General features: G+C 38.3%; 1 protein-coding gene and 1 long non-coding RNA gene across 3 annotated transcripts in view; one reads left to right on the forward strand and one right to left on the reverse strand.

Moving 5' to 3' along the window:
• Positions 1-9,824, reverse strand: LOC144526467 (uncharacterized). Its single transcript, XR_013502760.1, has 3 exons — positions 9,705-9,824; positions 4,493-4,601; positions 1-570 (listed from the first exon to the last, which is right to left on the reverse strand). It is a non-coding gene; the product is annotated as an uncharacterized LOC144526467 (long non-coding RNA).
• LOC144526465 (EF-hand calcium-binding domain-containing protein 14-like) overlaps positions 9,817-15,796 on the forward strand; it is an 8,371-nt gene continuing 2,391 nt past the window's right edge. Inside the window, exons 1-8 of one of the 2 annotated variants that reach the window (XR_013502759.1) lie at positions 9,817-10,559; positions 11,322-11,470; positions 11,623-11,768; positions 11,972-12,070; positions 12,184-12,291; positions 14,425-14,577; positions 14,710-14,816; positions 14,919-15,050. Coding sequence is in view for 1 of the 2 variants with exons in the window: in XM_078263959.1 (XP_078120085.1) it covers positions 10,384-10,559; positions 11,322-11,470; positions 11,623-11,768; positions 11,972-12,070; positions 12,184-12,291; positions 14,425-14,577; positions 14,710-14,809; positions 14,919-15,050 (1,063 nt within the window). In the remaining variant the exon portion in view is untranslated. The remainder of the gene's footprint in view (positions 10,560-11,321; positions 11,471-11,622; positions 11,769-11,971; positions 12,071-12,183; positions 12,292-14,424; positions 14,578-14,709; positions 14,817-14,918; positions 15,051-15,796) is intronic. The other variant, XM_078263959.1, reaches the window with a different exon arrangement.

A 15,796-nucleotide genomic window follows, 5' to 3' on the forward strand; every position in this document is an offset into this window, starting at 1 on the left:
TGACAGTGGGATTCAGAATGTGCCTTTTATTATTAAAAATATGCGCTTCAGGAAAACAAAAAAGGTGCTGTTGATGACCTTCAGCTTTTTAAGTATCACATCTGCCACCAACACAGTCTGCACCAACCAATCAAAATGCTCCTCCTTTGTCTTACATGAGTCACAGGTATTCTGCAACAAGGCGCACTTGTCTTAGTGGGAGGTTGCACACACATTATCAGCCCTAATCCTCTTATTTCCTTTCTCCTTTTGAAAATGTGTCTTTCCTCTCGACCTCATCAGAGGAGGTAGTATGTCCATATTACATGCCGTCTGGCAGCTGCTGCAAGCTCTCACTTCATTTTGCGGGGGCTCCATGAACCTCAAGGTCCAGAGAAACACAAATAACACATGCTGCCAAAAAATATAGGATATCTTTTTCCATGTGCTAGTCTGTGCTATAGGCTGAATCACTGAAAAGATCTGGCTGACGGAGAATGCTTTGAAGGTTTTAGTCATACCCAAATGTGCTGGTTTTCCTCTCATGCGCCTCGTCAAGGTTTCTCCCTCGTGCGTCTGCGAGTGGATCTGCTACAAAGAGAATTGCAGATCAACTTCGGCTTGACAATAGATGAATGCAGCCAAGCACAAAGAGGCTAAACAGCGTTGCCTGCACCTCAACATAACTTGGAAGCACATTTCATTTAGCGTGCAACGTGCTGAGGAGAAATGATGCTCGTACATAACATAATTTGCAAATTTCCCTTTTGATTTCTTCACATTATCTTTAGAAAACAATAATACTTTGCTGTTTCATAACTGGAACACTTCCTTGTTACTCCTCGCAATGATCAGGAACAGTTATGAGAGTATTATTAGATACATTCATGAAAATGAACCGCTTCTCGTTCTCAGTGAATTAGAGGCACATGGCTGTGAGTTGCAGTACAAAGCAGGCTTTGTAGAATTAAGCGACACTGAGGGTGCTGCTGTGATTGTCATTTCCAGGCATGATGGTTCCAGTATCTCATAAACAGACACCCCTCCTGCGCTTTTCATGCATTGGACAACCAGCAAACCCTCCAGTCAACAATAGCTCGGGGGGCAAAGAAACCCTGCTCATTAATGGCCGAGACTGAGGGAGGCAGCAGGAATCGAGTAAGTGAAAGGGTCGCCCACAAACAAGCACATTTTTATTTGTTGGTTTAAAATTAAATAAAAAAAATAAAAAAAACAGCACAGTACGGCATTCAGATAGAGGAACCGCATGATGTTGGAGACAAGCTTAAAATGCCTGTGTGATTTTTTTCTTTTTCTTTCCCCAAACAGCTGTATCAGTTTCTGACGAATCTTTTTTTGCCACTTCATGTTTGTTTACATGGACCGAAACGTGAACTGGCCTGCTTTCTTATCACAACATCCTGAACAATTTCTACAATTCATCTTATTCATACATATTTTTGAAAATCAATAAATATAATAAAAATTATAACTGGGTTTACAACAGATATTTAGATGTTTTCTTGAATAATTCCAGGCTAAACTACAGTTAATTGAAAGTAAATACTCTAATAGGCTGACATTATTCCATGACCACGTGTATGGATGTGATTAGACCATTAGCTCAGTCAAGGTCCAACACTCAATTTCTTCCGATCAGATGCGCGCTGCATTAACACTGAGCAGATGTTGCTGATAGTTCAAACCCCACGTGTAAATGTTGATGAATGAAATTATGCTTATATTATGAACGCTTTATAAATGAAACAGGAAACAGACAAAATGATGACAGTATGAATAAAGAGTGTAATATATGTGAAATTCTCACATTTACATATGTTGTGCGAGAGTTAGTGGAATTGTTCAAATAAGAGGAGGATAACTAGATTTTAAAAAGGGAAAATGTGATTAAGTTATACTAACGCCACAACACAGTTACATACACAGGACATATTTTCATTTGCATGTTAAAGTTAAACACGGCTCTCTTCAAACGTGGGGGAAATAGAGGTAATCTAGAGGGACTATGCACAATATGTGCACAACAGATATATTATTCATTCTTTGAAGTTATTGTTACAGTACAGTACAGTGGTGGAAAGAGAGTAAGTACTTTAGAATAATTTTAAAGTACTTGTACTTTACTTGAGTATTTCTATTTTAGGATATTTTTAAAATTCTACTCCACCACATTTCAGAGGGAGAGATTGTACTTTTTACTCTAATACATACTTTTTTAGTTACTTTGCAGATTGAGATTATTAATACAAAATATAATTTACACATTCATTATATATTATTATATATTAAGCTATCCAGCAGTATGTTAAGTAGTTAAAATGAACCCCACCTGTAACAGCTGCAACATTAAAGTGATGCTTTCATATTAATGCATCAATCATTTTATATAATATTTATGATTCAGACAGACATTCTGCATTAAAGTACTTTTAGTGTTGGTACTTTAGGCATATTTTGATGTTAATACTTCTGTATTATATTTGTACATTTTGATTTTGAATGTGGGACTTTACAGAGTAACAGAACACTGTTGTATAGTTACTTTTACCTAAATAAAAGATCTAAGTACTGCCACCACTGACAGTCACATTTAATGTTAATGTAACTTGCTTAAACTCAAAAAGACTGTGTACACACACACACAGTATGCAACTGCCAATACAACTTACAAATTACAGTGTGTGGGATAGGATGTCACATTTCACTCCCTGTCTTTGAGGAAAAAAATAACTCTCTCTGTATTTGCCTTGTAGAGGTTTTTTTTTGTTTTTTAAACCACCCGGTGTGTAACAGACAGATGTAAGCCGTTAATAGTAGATTTTGAGCAACACTCTAGAAAGAGGACCTAAATAAGCAAGGAGATGTGGGTAGAAATGTGAAAGTGATACAACCATCACACGTCTAGCAATATAATAAAACTACATAATTTCCATTTCTGAAAATAGAGCAACTGCTCCATAGTTGCATTTCACAGCACAAAACCCATCAGCCCTTGTCACAGATGAGCTGCAGTAAAGGGAGCCTGGTCTGCTGCAAGCTGGATGTACTTAATGAAATAGCCGCTGTGTGAGAAATCTAGACCAGAGCAGTATTTCTGTTTACCACAATTTACCCCCCAACATGCACTTTGAGGGGTTTCTTGGAAAAACAGGTACATATCAGCTAAATCCTCTTCCACCTTACTGAAACAGTTGCAGCAAACAGCCGTTGTTCTTGTCTTCTCTGATCTAGTTTTCCCCCAATCTGCACACATGTTGCCACATCAATAAAATCAATTCCCTCTCTGTCATGCTTTAATCACTCACATACGTTTTTAATGAAATCTGCAAAACTTCAATGAATTTTTCAACGTCAGATGCTCTACGCCTCCTCTCGCCCCCATTTTCTGTTTCCTGATTTCTTTCACATGTCAACATGTATTCTTCCTCCACGGTTTGCCTCGATTCTTCTTCTGTTGTCTTTTGCTCTTCTTCTGCCCTCTCTTGACTATTTTGCAAATCCATAAACTTGCTTGAAACCATTTCCAAAAATGTGATTATGTTGGATATATCTCTTTTTTTTTCTCCTCCTCAGCAAATAACACAAAACCCAAAGAATGAGAAGAAGACACCTAGTGCACTGAAGACGTTACCAGAAAAATGAAGGGCCTATTTCACAGACATGGATTAAACTAATCCTGGTCTAATACACTGAAAAAGAGAACTTTGGCTGGCTGTCTGTGAAACCAATCCTTAAATCTCATTGAATTTAAAATGTCTGATATCTCTGCCTTATACTCAGCTGTTTTATACAACATGGGAGACCTAGCAGTACAACTGCTTATTAAAAGGACAATTCCGGCGCCAAATGAAGGTGTTAATAACACATGGGTACCGAGTCGACTGTTCTCTGGGATATGTTTTTCATGCTAATCAAATGTGACCAGTTTTAGCGCAAACCGCTAATTAGCTTATAAAGCTAGTTGTCAGGGCATGCAAAAGTAAAAAGAAATCACTATTTCTATACCACTAACAAGGCTCAAAATAGCACCACACTTCCACGGTAGCATAATGAGGATCCCTACATGTAAAAGCATTGAGAACTTTGTAAGTGTACAAAAAAAACATAGTCCCGTTCAGTATACAGACAGGCGCCATCTTGGGAAAACAGTCATGACCAGTCGAACGACGAACGCCGTGCTTGAGCTATGTTACTGGTTACTCGGCTAATTAGCGGTTTGCGATAAATATAATAATAAAATATAATAATAAAACTGGTCACATTCGATTAGCATGAAAACATATCCCTGAGAACGGTCAACTCGGTACCCATGTGTTATTAACCCCCTAGGTTCATTTTGCGCCGGAATTGTCCTTTAATAGCATTGACATGGGTTGTATAAGTTTCCACGTTGACATACATGAACTAGTTAACAAAAACAAAAAACACTTTATTCTTAATTCACATACACACACACATTGTAGTGAAATTTTATTTCTGCAATTTAACCCACCCTAGTATTAGGAGCAGTAGACAGCTATACAGCATCCGGGGAGAAACTTGGGGTTCAGTGTCTTGCTCAGGAAGACTTTGACATGTGGCCAGAGGAGCCTGGGATTGAACTGCCAAGGAAAAAAAAAAAGATTTACGATAACGAATAACCTCCGAAGCCTCTTGAATTTATTGGGCATAGGGTTTGAACTTTCCACAAAATTCAATCAAAGAGTGCTATCCCTGTCCAAGTTCTCTCTCTCTCTCGCCCATTTTATTTCCTTAATATATTCCCTTTAATCTATTTCAGATTATATCAGACTTTTGCTATATCACGGCAGTGGCGGCCTACACAGTTAAGTGCCGCCACAGTATGATTTCTGGCAGAAGGCAGAGAATGAATGGCTAAATCATGATGTTCCTGTCTGATGTCTAATGTTCTTTTACTTTTAAAGGCATTTAACTGACACTTCTACATGGAGGGAGTTACAAAAAAAAAGCTGCAAATAGTCATCAAACTGTCATCTCACTCTCCGTCTTTGCTTTTACGCTGAAAATATTTCCAAGCAACCCACAATGGATGTACAATTGTTAATTATTAATGGTTACATGATCCTGAATGCATTTTTGCTCCCTAAACATTGCTAACTGTGTATGTATGTCTGTGTAAAATATTTAGATGTACAAGCCCTTTGCAATTGTAAGAGCTCTGCACAGGATGCTGCAGTCAATATCACAGCACAACAAATATCAATGATGACCGCTGTGCTGGATATGAAAGATACTTGCATTGCAGCCATTAGATTGTGCCAGGCCAGTGATTCTGAGCTCATCTTTCCTTGACTCAAGTGTTGCCGTCATGCTGCATGTCTAGGGTTGTTTGATGTGAGAACATTGCCCCCTGCTGATTCCCTGATGTACACTATCAGAGGCCTTCATCAGCCAATCTGACTGACAGAAGACATGTGGGATGGGGTCACTCAAATGCCACAAAGCGATCACTCTTAGCTTTGACAACTTTTTTTTTGGTTCACTCTCATGTCACAACTCTGGTGTCATTTATCATGCGAGTTTCATCTCCAGCAGCAAGTGTATAATGTTCTGGATATGCTGCTGACATAAGATTGGACTCCGCCAGACCAAAGTGGTTGGAGAAATCATATAGAATAAAGTTTGAGTGGTCTAAATAAGTCACTCATATCCTAAATAAATATTCATTACATAATGAAAAAAATCCCTTTTCTCAGTGCATCATTAAAGCAACCGGAAAACTTTTAAATCTTTAATATTTCTTTATAACATTAAATATTCATGACTAAATAAGACACAATCACAAAGTTTGGGTGGAAAAAGACTTGGAAACTGAGCTCATCTGCTCCATCAGGACTGGGGGGGGGGGGATTAATCTGAAATCAGATTGAATTGACCGTTTTCTGGCAACATAAGCAAACAACCACTAACTGTCATCACAATTTGATTCAAATGTTGCTAAATCCTGGTTAGCACATGGAAGTATGTGACTGTATTATTCCCATTGTGTTCATGTTAGCTGATTTTCATTTGGGAGAGGTAAAAGTAGACGATTATGTTCTGTTTGATTGATTGATTGATTTTTTTCGATCTGCAAATTAACCAGAAACTATTTTGATAATCATTTAAGTAATTTTTCAAACAGAGATGCCTAATGTTACCTGGTTCAAGCTTGTCTTATGTGATAGTTACCTGAATATCTTTGGGTGTTGATGTTTTTTTAGCCTTTAACGAACAATATTTTCCCATGAGCCCTAGACTAGTTTGCAGACTAAATGTTGCGACCTGACAAAAGGTAAGTCCAGCTGAAATTAAAACTAGAATGTTAGAAAAAAAATTACTTCAGAAAAGAGCGTTGGTGAGTTTTATGGATATGGACGAAACCAATTTTTGATGGCGCAGGTACCTGCACTGCCGCGCTTGTAGTTTTTTCATGGGAGCTGTCGTTTTACCCGTGATCACAAAGTAAACGTTGTTTAACTTAAAATCACGAAGGTTTCAATTTGTTATTGCAACTGCTATAGATGATGGCAATGCGTCATACTCGTAAAATATGAAAAGTAGACGTGACGTCATGACTTCGGCTCTTTATACTATACTTATTAGAATCGCTAAACAAATAAGAGATGAGAGCAGTTATTCAGAGGTCAGGAACCAGGCTACAGACAAAACAGCACAGACAGAAACCCAAACGATTCTAACTTTGGGAAAATTTGTGCGTTTGTGTAGGTCCCCATTCCTCATAGTAAGAAGATTATTAAGAAAACATGTTTTGCGGGCCTTTAATAAAACAAAAAAGGGATTAAGAATAAACATTGAAAGCTTAGCAAATAAAAAACAAAGCTTATGCTTTACTGTAAATTATGCGTTTGTCTCCTTACAAAGCATCAGTCTGCAGCTGTCAGAGATGAAGTTCAACAGTTCAAGAGTGTGTCACAGTTCTAAATACCATGTGGGTCCCATTTCATCTGTCAGCCAGCATATATTTCATGATGAAATTTTCATGTCTACTAGTTGAGCCATCCAACATAATGGTCGAAATGTTCTAAATAGAACGGTAAAAACGCCTGGTGAGAGAAATTGGTATTCTAACAGCAGCCCTGCTTCCAACTGCTGGTAATCTGTATTCACACAGTCTGCGATGTCAGACGAAAGACTTCAACTAGCAGTCAATTCTATTCAGTATTTTCTATTATGCCACCACCACTATTTACATTCTCTGTCAGCACCCGAGGCAGCTTCCACCCTGTCCGACAGTTTCAGGAATCACTCCCAGTGGGAATATAAAAAAAAACCCTGCTGTGAACATAGTGTGAAAACAAGTGTTTTGTAGTAATCAGAGTCATGGACTTCTAATGCCTGATGCTCCCTACCTCATGGCTGTAGATGTGAGGAGCCATAAGTTTAAGTGTCATCCTTTCAATCTTAACCCCGGATGAAAAACAGACTCCAGTAAAGAGATGAAACACCTCCGATGCTTTGATTTGCAGCCTCTTGTTGGCGGGGTCTGCGCAGGCCCTCAGCGTGACGATTGTCCCCTCGCCAGGTGTTCTTAGTAGAGAGAGCCACTGATTGAATTTTGCTACCTACATGCCGCTGCTGGATTCAAAACAATACAGTAGCTGCATCCAGCATCATGCTATTATTGTGAACTGACAAGCATTGCCTTGAGAAATTATTTTCTGAGGATAATAAAGCATCAGCAGCAGACCTCATCTCTTGCAACTCAATAACCAAACTCATACTGAGATGTTCCTTTAGGAGTTTGTAAATTGGTCTAGTGTGGAGATTTTCATTCAGGGTCATTATTATTAGTATTGTGGTGTGGTAGTATGGGGGGCAAAGCACATAAAGGAACATATTTGCAAAACCAAAAGCAGGCCAGTGGGAGTCTGTTTTCAATGAAAAAGACTGCAGAGACCCTGCTTCGACTTAGCCCATGTATCTTGCTGGGTCAGCCCAATAGCACTCCGGGTCAGCTGGATTTCTGCCGGACCCCTGCTGGAAGAGGCGAATTGAAACAAAAATATAAATCCTGTTTTATGGAATGTGTTGCATTCATGAAAAGATTAGGTAAAAACCGGTAAAACCAAAATACGCTGACACAACGATAACAAAGACCTGAAGGATAACCTGTATATGTATGTATGTATGTATGTATGTATGTATATATTTGTTTTTTTGTTTTTTTATTTTATTATTTATTTATTAGGGCTGTCAATCGATTAAAAAATGTAATCTAATGAATTACATACTCTGTGATTAATTAATCGAAATTAATCATATACATAATTAACGGTGCCTGAACCGATACTTTTTAAGAAAGTGAAAAAAGAAAAAAAGAAAAAAAAAAGGGTACTAAACAACAGTTGGCGACATTAAAGAACGGCTTGTTTATTGCTAAGGCCATATGGTCAAAATTAAAGGATTTAATAATAAAATATAACAATAACTTATTTCACTAGTAAATTGCTGTTGAATGACAAAAACAACAACCAGATAGGAAAAGGACATTTACAATAACTTCAAATGCACCACGACGCTGTAGTTTACCAGTTTCATTGAACGCACCGTCTATGTTGTTTCTCCGACAGCAGCTGCAGATTGTTACATACCAGTGTTGAATCCTCTACAGTAAAACACAGTCAAACTTTACACCGTTTAGCGTTAGCTGTCAGCATTTTTAACGTGTTTAATCCAGCTACTAGCTAGCGGTAGGCTAACGTTAGCTGCTGTTGTGTATTGTGTTAACTAGCATCACATGCAGCGGGGTTTGTGTTTCCTGTAACGTCTGTTTCAGAGCATCAGAGAGAGATTGGCACCAGACTTTCGTCTGTATGCAAACGTCAATATGGAATGGATTAATCTGCGTTAATTTTTTTAACGCGTTATTTTTTCTCAGATTAATTAATCAAAATGAATGCGTTATTTTGACAGCCCTTATATCATATATATATATATATATATATATATATATATATATATATATATATATATATATATATATTGGAATCAATTAGGGCCACCAGGCTTGAGAGGCTCCGGAGGAGCTATAAAGCAACCACATGCTAAATCCCATGTGAAATAATCAAAGCAATATTCCGATACATAACAACACTGTTATGTAAACTCTGTTCTTTGCAAGGGGGTAAGCTTCTCTTCGGACCGCGAATCACCGGAAAAGTGCTTCTAATGGCCTTCACTAATCTCCTTCCAGAGCAACGGGATCTGTTGGTCCATTCTTATATACTGTCTAAGGTTCTTTGCTAAGAATCGTCAATGTAAACAACAGAAATTTGGAAAACGATAACATGATAAGATCATATCACAATATTATTGGTCAAACAGTCTATAAACTAAAGATAACTATAAAAAAAATAATAATAATACTGCAAATAGGAAAACAAGTGGAAAGAAAACAAAACAATATGACCTATATTTCTTTCACTATTTTTTATTTTTATTTCTCGACCTTGATGATTAAACACTTGAAAGGAGAGGGGACATACTTTAAAATCAAATTGTCTTTGGGACTGACTATGGCTTGGAACTAGCTATTTGGCAAAAGACAAATGGTAAGTAACGTTAATTAATTTGCACGGTTGCACGCCGGAAGCCTTTCTCGTTGTCTTTAGCTAGCTAGTTAAATCTAACATGTTTTCAATGATATACATCCCATTTCTGCTTTTGCTAATTCGACTTACTTATATTGATCTTGACTTTCTGCAGCATCGATGTAAACTGGTTGTCCGGTGCGGGCGGTGTTGTGCTCTGTGACGCTCCCTGCCAGAAAGAACACAGGAAGTTTTAGCTGCCCGTTGCACCAATCAGCTGTGAGGTTACTTGGACGCCCTGCCCAAACAATACAGACAGATCGTTGGAAATATACAGTGCCGCATATTTAGACTTTACGATAGACCGGTTTTATTTATCTACGTAAAGACATTTTGTAGTGTTTCCAAAATGAGCGATGTCGAGGCACGTATAACTCGCTGAGACGATGTGATAGCACAGTAACGATATCCAGTCTGTTAGCTACCGTTAGCAAGGTGTCAGATGCTAGCCGACTCAGCTAACGTAGCTATGTGACCCCGGCAGCTAGTCGAAAAAGTTGTTTTGGAGAAGCTTTTTTGGGGAAGTAAAGTAATGTCGATCAGCTGTTGAACATTTGTTTGTATTCGTTGTAAATCAACAAGGAAACCAACAGGCAAAGCCCGATGTGTTTATATCCGTTAGCAACGTTGCGTGGTTGAAATTCAAGCTAGCAATTGAATAGTGTAGCTTAGCTCTACATAAACGACAACATCCATCAAACTGGACAAAACTTTGGATTTAGTTGGGTTTAAATCGGGCTCGGCGGGTTCGCTGACCCCTCAGAAGAAGATGAAGAAGAGGAAGGAGCTGAATGCCTTGATCGGACTCGGGGACAGCAAGAGAAAGAAGACCAAAAAGGGGTCCGGTCACCGACTTCTCCGAACCGAGCCACCGGACTCGGAGTCCGACTCCAGCTCGGACGATGACGAGTTCAACAACCTGAGCAGCGGAGCTAACTTTGGAAAGTGAGTGATCAGTTTAAAAACGCTTTGTTTTGGTGTAATATATGGTATGATGAGTGTGTATTTACTCAGTAATTAATTTACTGTATTTTTACAAAGAAAATGTAGAGTAAAAGTAAACTAACGTTAGTGGAGTAAGTAGGCAGAAATAATTGTTTGGCACTTCACATCAACTGTGTGAATTCAGTTTTTTGTAATGTAAATTTTAAAAACGGTTAATTTGTCTGTTTTTACCTCGTATATTATTATTTTACTGATTTAATTTGATAGATTATTAAGTTGCCAACACATTGCAACCATACTATATCATTTTTCACTCGTATGTGCAGGAGAATTACAATGAACTATCTTAATTTTCGAATCAAAGAGGCAGAAAGAGTCCTACTTTGCTCTGCCGTGGAGCACATCTATATTGTAGTCATTGTGCAGATGTTAAAATATATATAAAATATAAATAAGGCAATCCACTTCCGCTCTTCTTCTGTGCTCAGGTCAGTATGACCCATCTTGCATACTAAGAAGGTGGTCAAGCTTTTTCTTCCTGAAGATTGATATTAGCCAAATTAGACAATTAACAATCAATACTACATTCAGCCTAAGTGTGATATGATGATATAATCCATATTCAAAGCACCATTATTTAACAGTAATCCTTGTAATTCCCATGACACGGAATGCAGTCTTCTGAAAATATCTCCTTCATTAATAATGAAAGCGACTGTGCAGTTGTAATGTTTAACATTATCATGTTTCTTCTCTTTGCAGAAGAAGCTACTCGCAGTGCTGCAATGTGTGCTACCCCTTGTTTCTGTTCATCATACTTGCTGCCTGCGTTATGGCCTGTGCTGGACTCATATGGATGCAGATTGCTCTGAAAGAAGATCTAGACTCACTGAAAGAAAAGCTGCATAGCAGTAAGACTCACTGTCACACACACAGTTAACCTTGTGATGGTTCATAAAACGCTTACTGCCCTTTGAACACTTAAACCTGTTATATCCCAGTTACGTATGCATTCATTTGTCATTAACACTGCTTTCATGTTGTTGTGATGTTTTTGTAACAGTGGAATCCAGCCAGAAGGTCTCATCAAGTGAAATACCAAAACTTAGTGAGGATCTGAAAAACAAGGAGAGAAAGCTTGATGATCTTGAAAACGGGGACAAGGGGTTGAGCAAGCTCTGGTCTAACCTAACAGAAATGAACAGAAAGGTCCGTTGTTTTCGTTGCTCAGAGGTTTTGAAGCCACCTTAACAGCAGCATTGGTCATACTTGAGTTACCTTTTCTTTTTTTTTACCTAAACTTGCAAACATAATGCTGTGCAAGTTTTAGTTTTCTTTGGGAGTGGCTAAATAGATCAGTAATTCTGTCTTAGAGGTGTAACTGAAGAGGTTGTGTAATTTTACTCCTGCAGATCAGTTTGCTGGACTCTGCGGTAAACCATTTAAAGACCAACTTAAAATCAGCTGCTGACTTAATCAGCCTTCCCACTACAGTTGAAGAGCTTCAAAAGGTAAAGGCAAAGTAAAATGCATGGATGAAATTTGATTGAGAATCCATCTATATATATTCTTTTTGTTGTACTGATATTAACAACTGACCTCGCAGAGTATTTTTCTTTTCCAGAGTGTCGCTACAATTGGCAGTACACTAACAAGTGTACAGCACGACGTGAAGACTATGCAGGCTGCTCTGGAAAATCAGAAGAAAGATGATGAGTTGAAGAAGACAATGGTAAAACTCAAGCTAGTGACATTTGTAACAGTTTCTTGTTTTGGCACCGAACAGCTGGCAGTTGGTATGGTAACATGTTCAGATGAAATAGGATAGCAGGGCTAGAAAACCTAAACGTCTTTTCCACGGCTATAAATACACACCTTCATGCTATCTTTGAGATTATTGTGTAGGCTTTCCCTTGCACAAGTTTCTCTTTTGTTTTTTATTTATTGACTTCATTTTAATCTTTTTATTTTGTCTAGTCTTGCAGAGTAACCGTTCCATACTCAACATGTTTGCACATCAAGTTTTAGTATATTGAATCAACACTTGTGTCTCACATTCACAGGGATGATGAATGTTGTTGGGGCAGAAGAGTCGAAGAGAATACCTTTTCTGAAGGATTTTTCAAACTCCATATTAAACTACTGAAACATCAATACAGTGTTTTGGGCAGATGACAAACATCACAGAGAAACCAGAAGCTGTGTTCCTTTGTAAATAGTATATAGGGCTGCAAGCTCTAGTATTTCACATAAGCAAACCCATGGATTTTTCATGAGTCAAAGTTAGATTTCACTTATTTAGTTTGACAGCTTGTATTTGTTTATTTACATCTCTATGCTCACTGCAAATATTGCTGCTTTTTCATTTACTATTTATGCATGAACGTATGGGATTAGTGTTTATAAAACGAGTTAACAGTGCATTGCGCTTAAGCGAATTAGTTGAACAACTTGGCGTGCCAGTATCTAATGTACTACTTCTCAGTTCTTAGCTGTGGTTTTGCTTTTGCACATTTGTCTGACTTAGAATTGAGGCAAATGTACTTGCATATGCCAAGATGAGTCTGCTGATGAAATGTTGGTTGATCTGCTTAACTACGGCAGGAATCCAAACCAGAAGCTGCGGTGAACTTTGCCACTACCAGATTAATTTGTTTATTTGTTTACCCACGCACTGCATTCATGTTTTGGCAGTTCTTGTCAGGCTTACATTGAAAGCGTCGTCGGGTTAAGAAGGTCCTGTCCTTTCTTGGATCCGTGCTTTCGGTTTTCATTCATAATGCATGAAACCAGTGCCAATCTATTTTGGGAGCTTATATGCTTCAGTTTGCTGAGTGAAACTAGGTCAAATATCTGTGACAACTGCAGAATGTTTTCTCCACTTTATTTTTTTATAAGCAAAATAGGATGGGCAAAGAGGATCAGCAAATGATCATACACTTTTACATATTTTTTTATAAAGTGACCTTAAAGGGGTGATTGAATGCAAAACCGATTTTACCTTGTCATAGTTGAATAATGACAGTTTAGTGGGTAACTAGGACATACGTAGAACCTCAAAATCCCATTGACACCTCTTTCCTCTGCAAATCTCACAATTTGAAACTGCCTCTGAAAACGGGCAAATCTCAACGAGCCGCCTAGTTGACGTCAACTCGGCGGCTCCTCCTCATTTGGCTCTAGTTTCTATCTTTGTCACGCCCCAACATTTACTGGGTATGGAGGTTTCCGCTTTCTCGTCAGACTGTGTGGAGCTCCTAGCTAAAGTCCGACACGTCTTACCAAATTTGCAATTAGCCATACATTTTCGTAAAACGGCCCATATTTGACATATATATATATATATATATATATATATATATATATATATATATATATATATAGTTAAAAAAGTCTCAGAAGTGAATTTAATAATGAAATAGCCCGACAAACAATGTATAACTTTGCAGTGTCTGAAATATGAGACCTGCTGTCTTGTCTCCAATGTGTTTCTATGTGGTTCGCTCAAACCAATCAGCGCGCAGCTCATCTAAATATTCATGAGCATACCATATTTGGAAGAAAAGCTCTTGTTCCTAATAGAGCCATATTCACAGGGTAGTTAAGGGGTAAATAAAATAGCATTTGGGCAATTTTCAGCCCAACCAATGTTACATACCCTATTAGGAGACCTTAAGGAACAGTGTAAAATACCCTATATAATCATTCTATCACCCCTTTAATATGTATGTGGTCAGTAATGAATTGCTAGCTGGCTGAGATCTCCATATCTTAGAAAGTCTTAGAAAGTAAACTGTCTAACAGTAAACTGCAGGTTGCTTTACTGTGCATGGAATCTTTTTTTTATTTTTATTTTTTGTCATAGGACATAACCGACCTGAGAAAAGCAGTGAGTGAGGCTAACAAGACCGAGGAGCTGCATCTTACACAGACTGATGAGCACATCCACATCCTCCTCTCTACGGTCACAGATCTTCAGCAGAGAGTGTCATCATTAGAGAACGGGTCAAAGCAAAGCGTGAGTAATATTAAGCTTCACACTTTATTTCTGCATGTTTTGAGTACAAGTACACCTGGTTGGAAATCTCTGGCCTAGACAGTAATAGACAACTAAATGTATTTTACATTTCATCTTCCGTCTGCTTTACAGCCAAAGGACAATAACGCAGCAGCAATCACCAGTGAAAATCCAGCGATCCTGATGGTGAATGAAGCTACTACAACCAAAGCAACACCTGGGGATGTGCACGGTACAGTGTAGGACAAAGCAGTTCATTACATTGGGTTTCTTTTCCCCATGTGACATTTTTTTTATATATATAATTATTATTATTATTATTATTATTTTTTTTTTTTCAGAGGTATCCACACCACTGACAGAGCTTCAGACAAGCAGACGCCCACGCTTCTTAAAGCCAAACCGCTCTAAGAGAAATGCTGAGACAACTTGCCCAAAGAGGGTGTTCCTGCCTGGTGTCAGTTCTCTAAAAGGTGCACATTACCTCTCCACTTGTATAGTTCAGCTTTCATTAAAGGAATAGTTTGACATTTTGGGAAATACACTTATTAGCTTTCTTGCCGATATCGAAACAACTCTCATGTCTCCCAGGTTTATAAAGTCTCCACTGGTTGCCTGGCAACCTCATGGTGACAACAAGACTTCAGGAAGTTATTGCTCCAGGTCAAGAAATACTCGGCACACAAATCACTGTACAACATTAACTTGCGATTTGTACAAACAAACAAATGAGAAAAGGGTTCTTTAGTGAGCTTTAGAGCTGCTAATTGGAGGATTTCTTTTTTTGTACCTTTGGACAGAGCCAGGCTAGCTGTTTCCCCCATTTCCAGTCCTATGCATATATAAAGGCATACTATGTAACTTTTCCCGTGCAAGCTGTAGTTCCAATGAGGCAACCTGTAGGGGAACCGAAGAGGGAAAAGTTACATAGTATGCCTTTAACACAGACAGGGTGGTATCAATCTCTCGGCAAAAAAGCAAATAGGTATATTTCACAAAATGTTGAAAGGCTACAAATTGTATTGTGTATATCTTCAGTTTTGCGAAGAGCCATTTCAAGACGGCATCAGTGTTTTCCATAGGTATGTGGAAGACTTAGGTGCACGTATTTGGCGGGAGGTTTGCTTGATGGTGTTTTTTGCCTCCAACGTCGCCTTCCAGGCAGCTAACCCTAACCTTAACCCTAAACATAACCATTGCCGCGCTGCCTGGGAGGAGA

The sequence above is a fragment of the Sander vitreus genome, chromosome 12 (genome assembly GCF_031162955.1).
Source record: "Sander vitreus isolate 19-12246 chromosome 12, sanVit1, whole genome shotgun sequence".
NCBI classification, from domain to species: domain Eukaryota; kingdom Metazoa; phylum Chordata; class Actinopteri; order Perciformes; family Percidae; genus Sander; species Sander vitreus.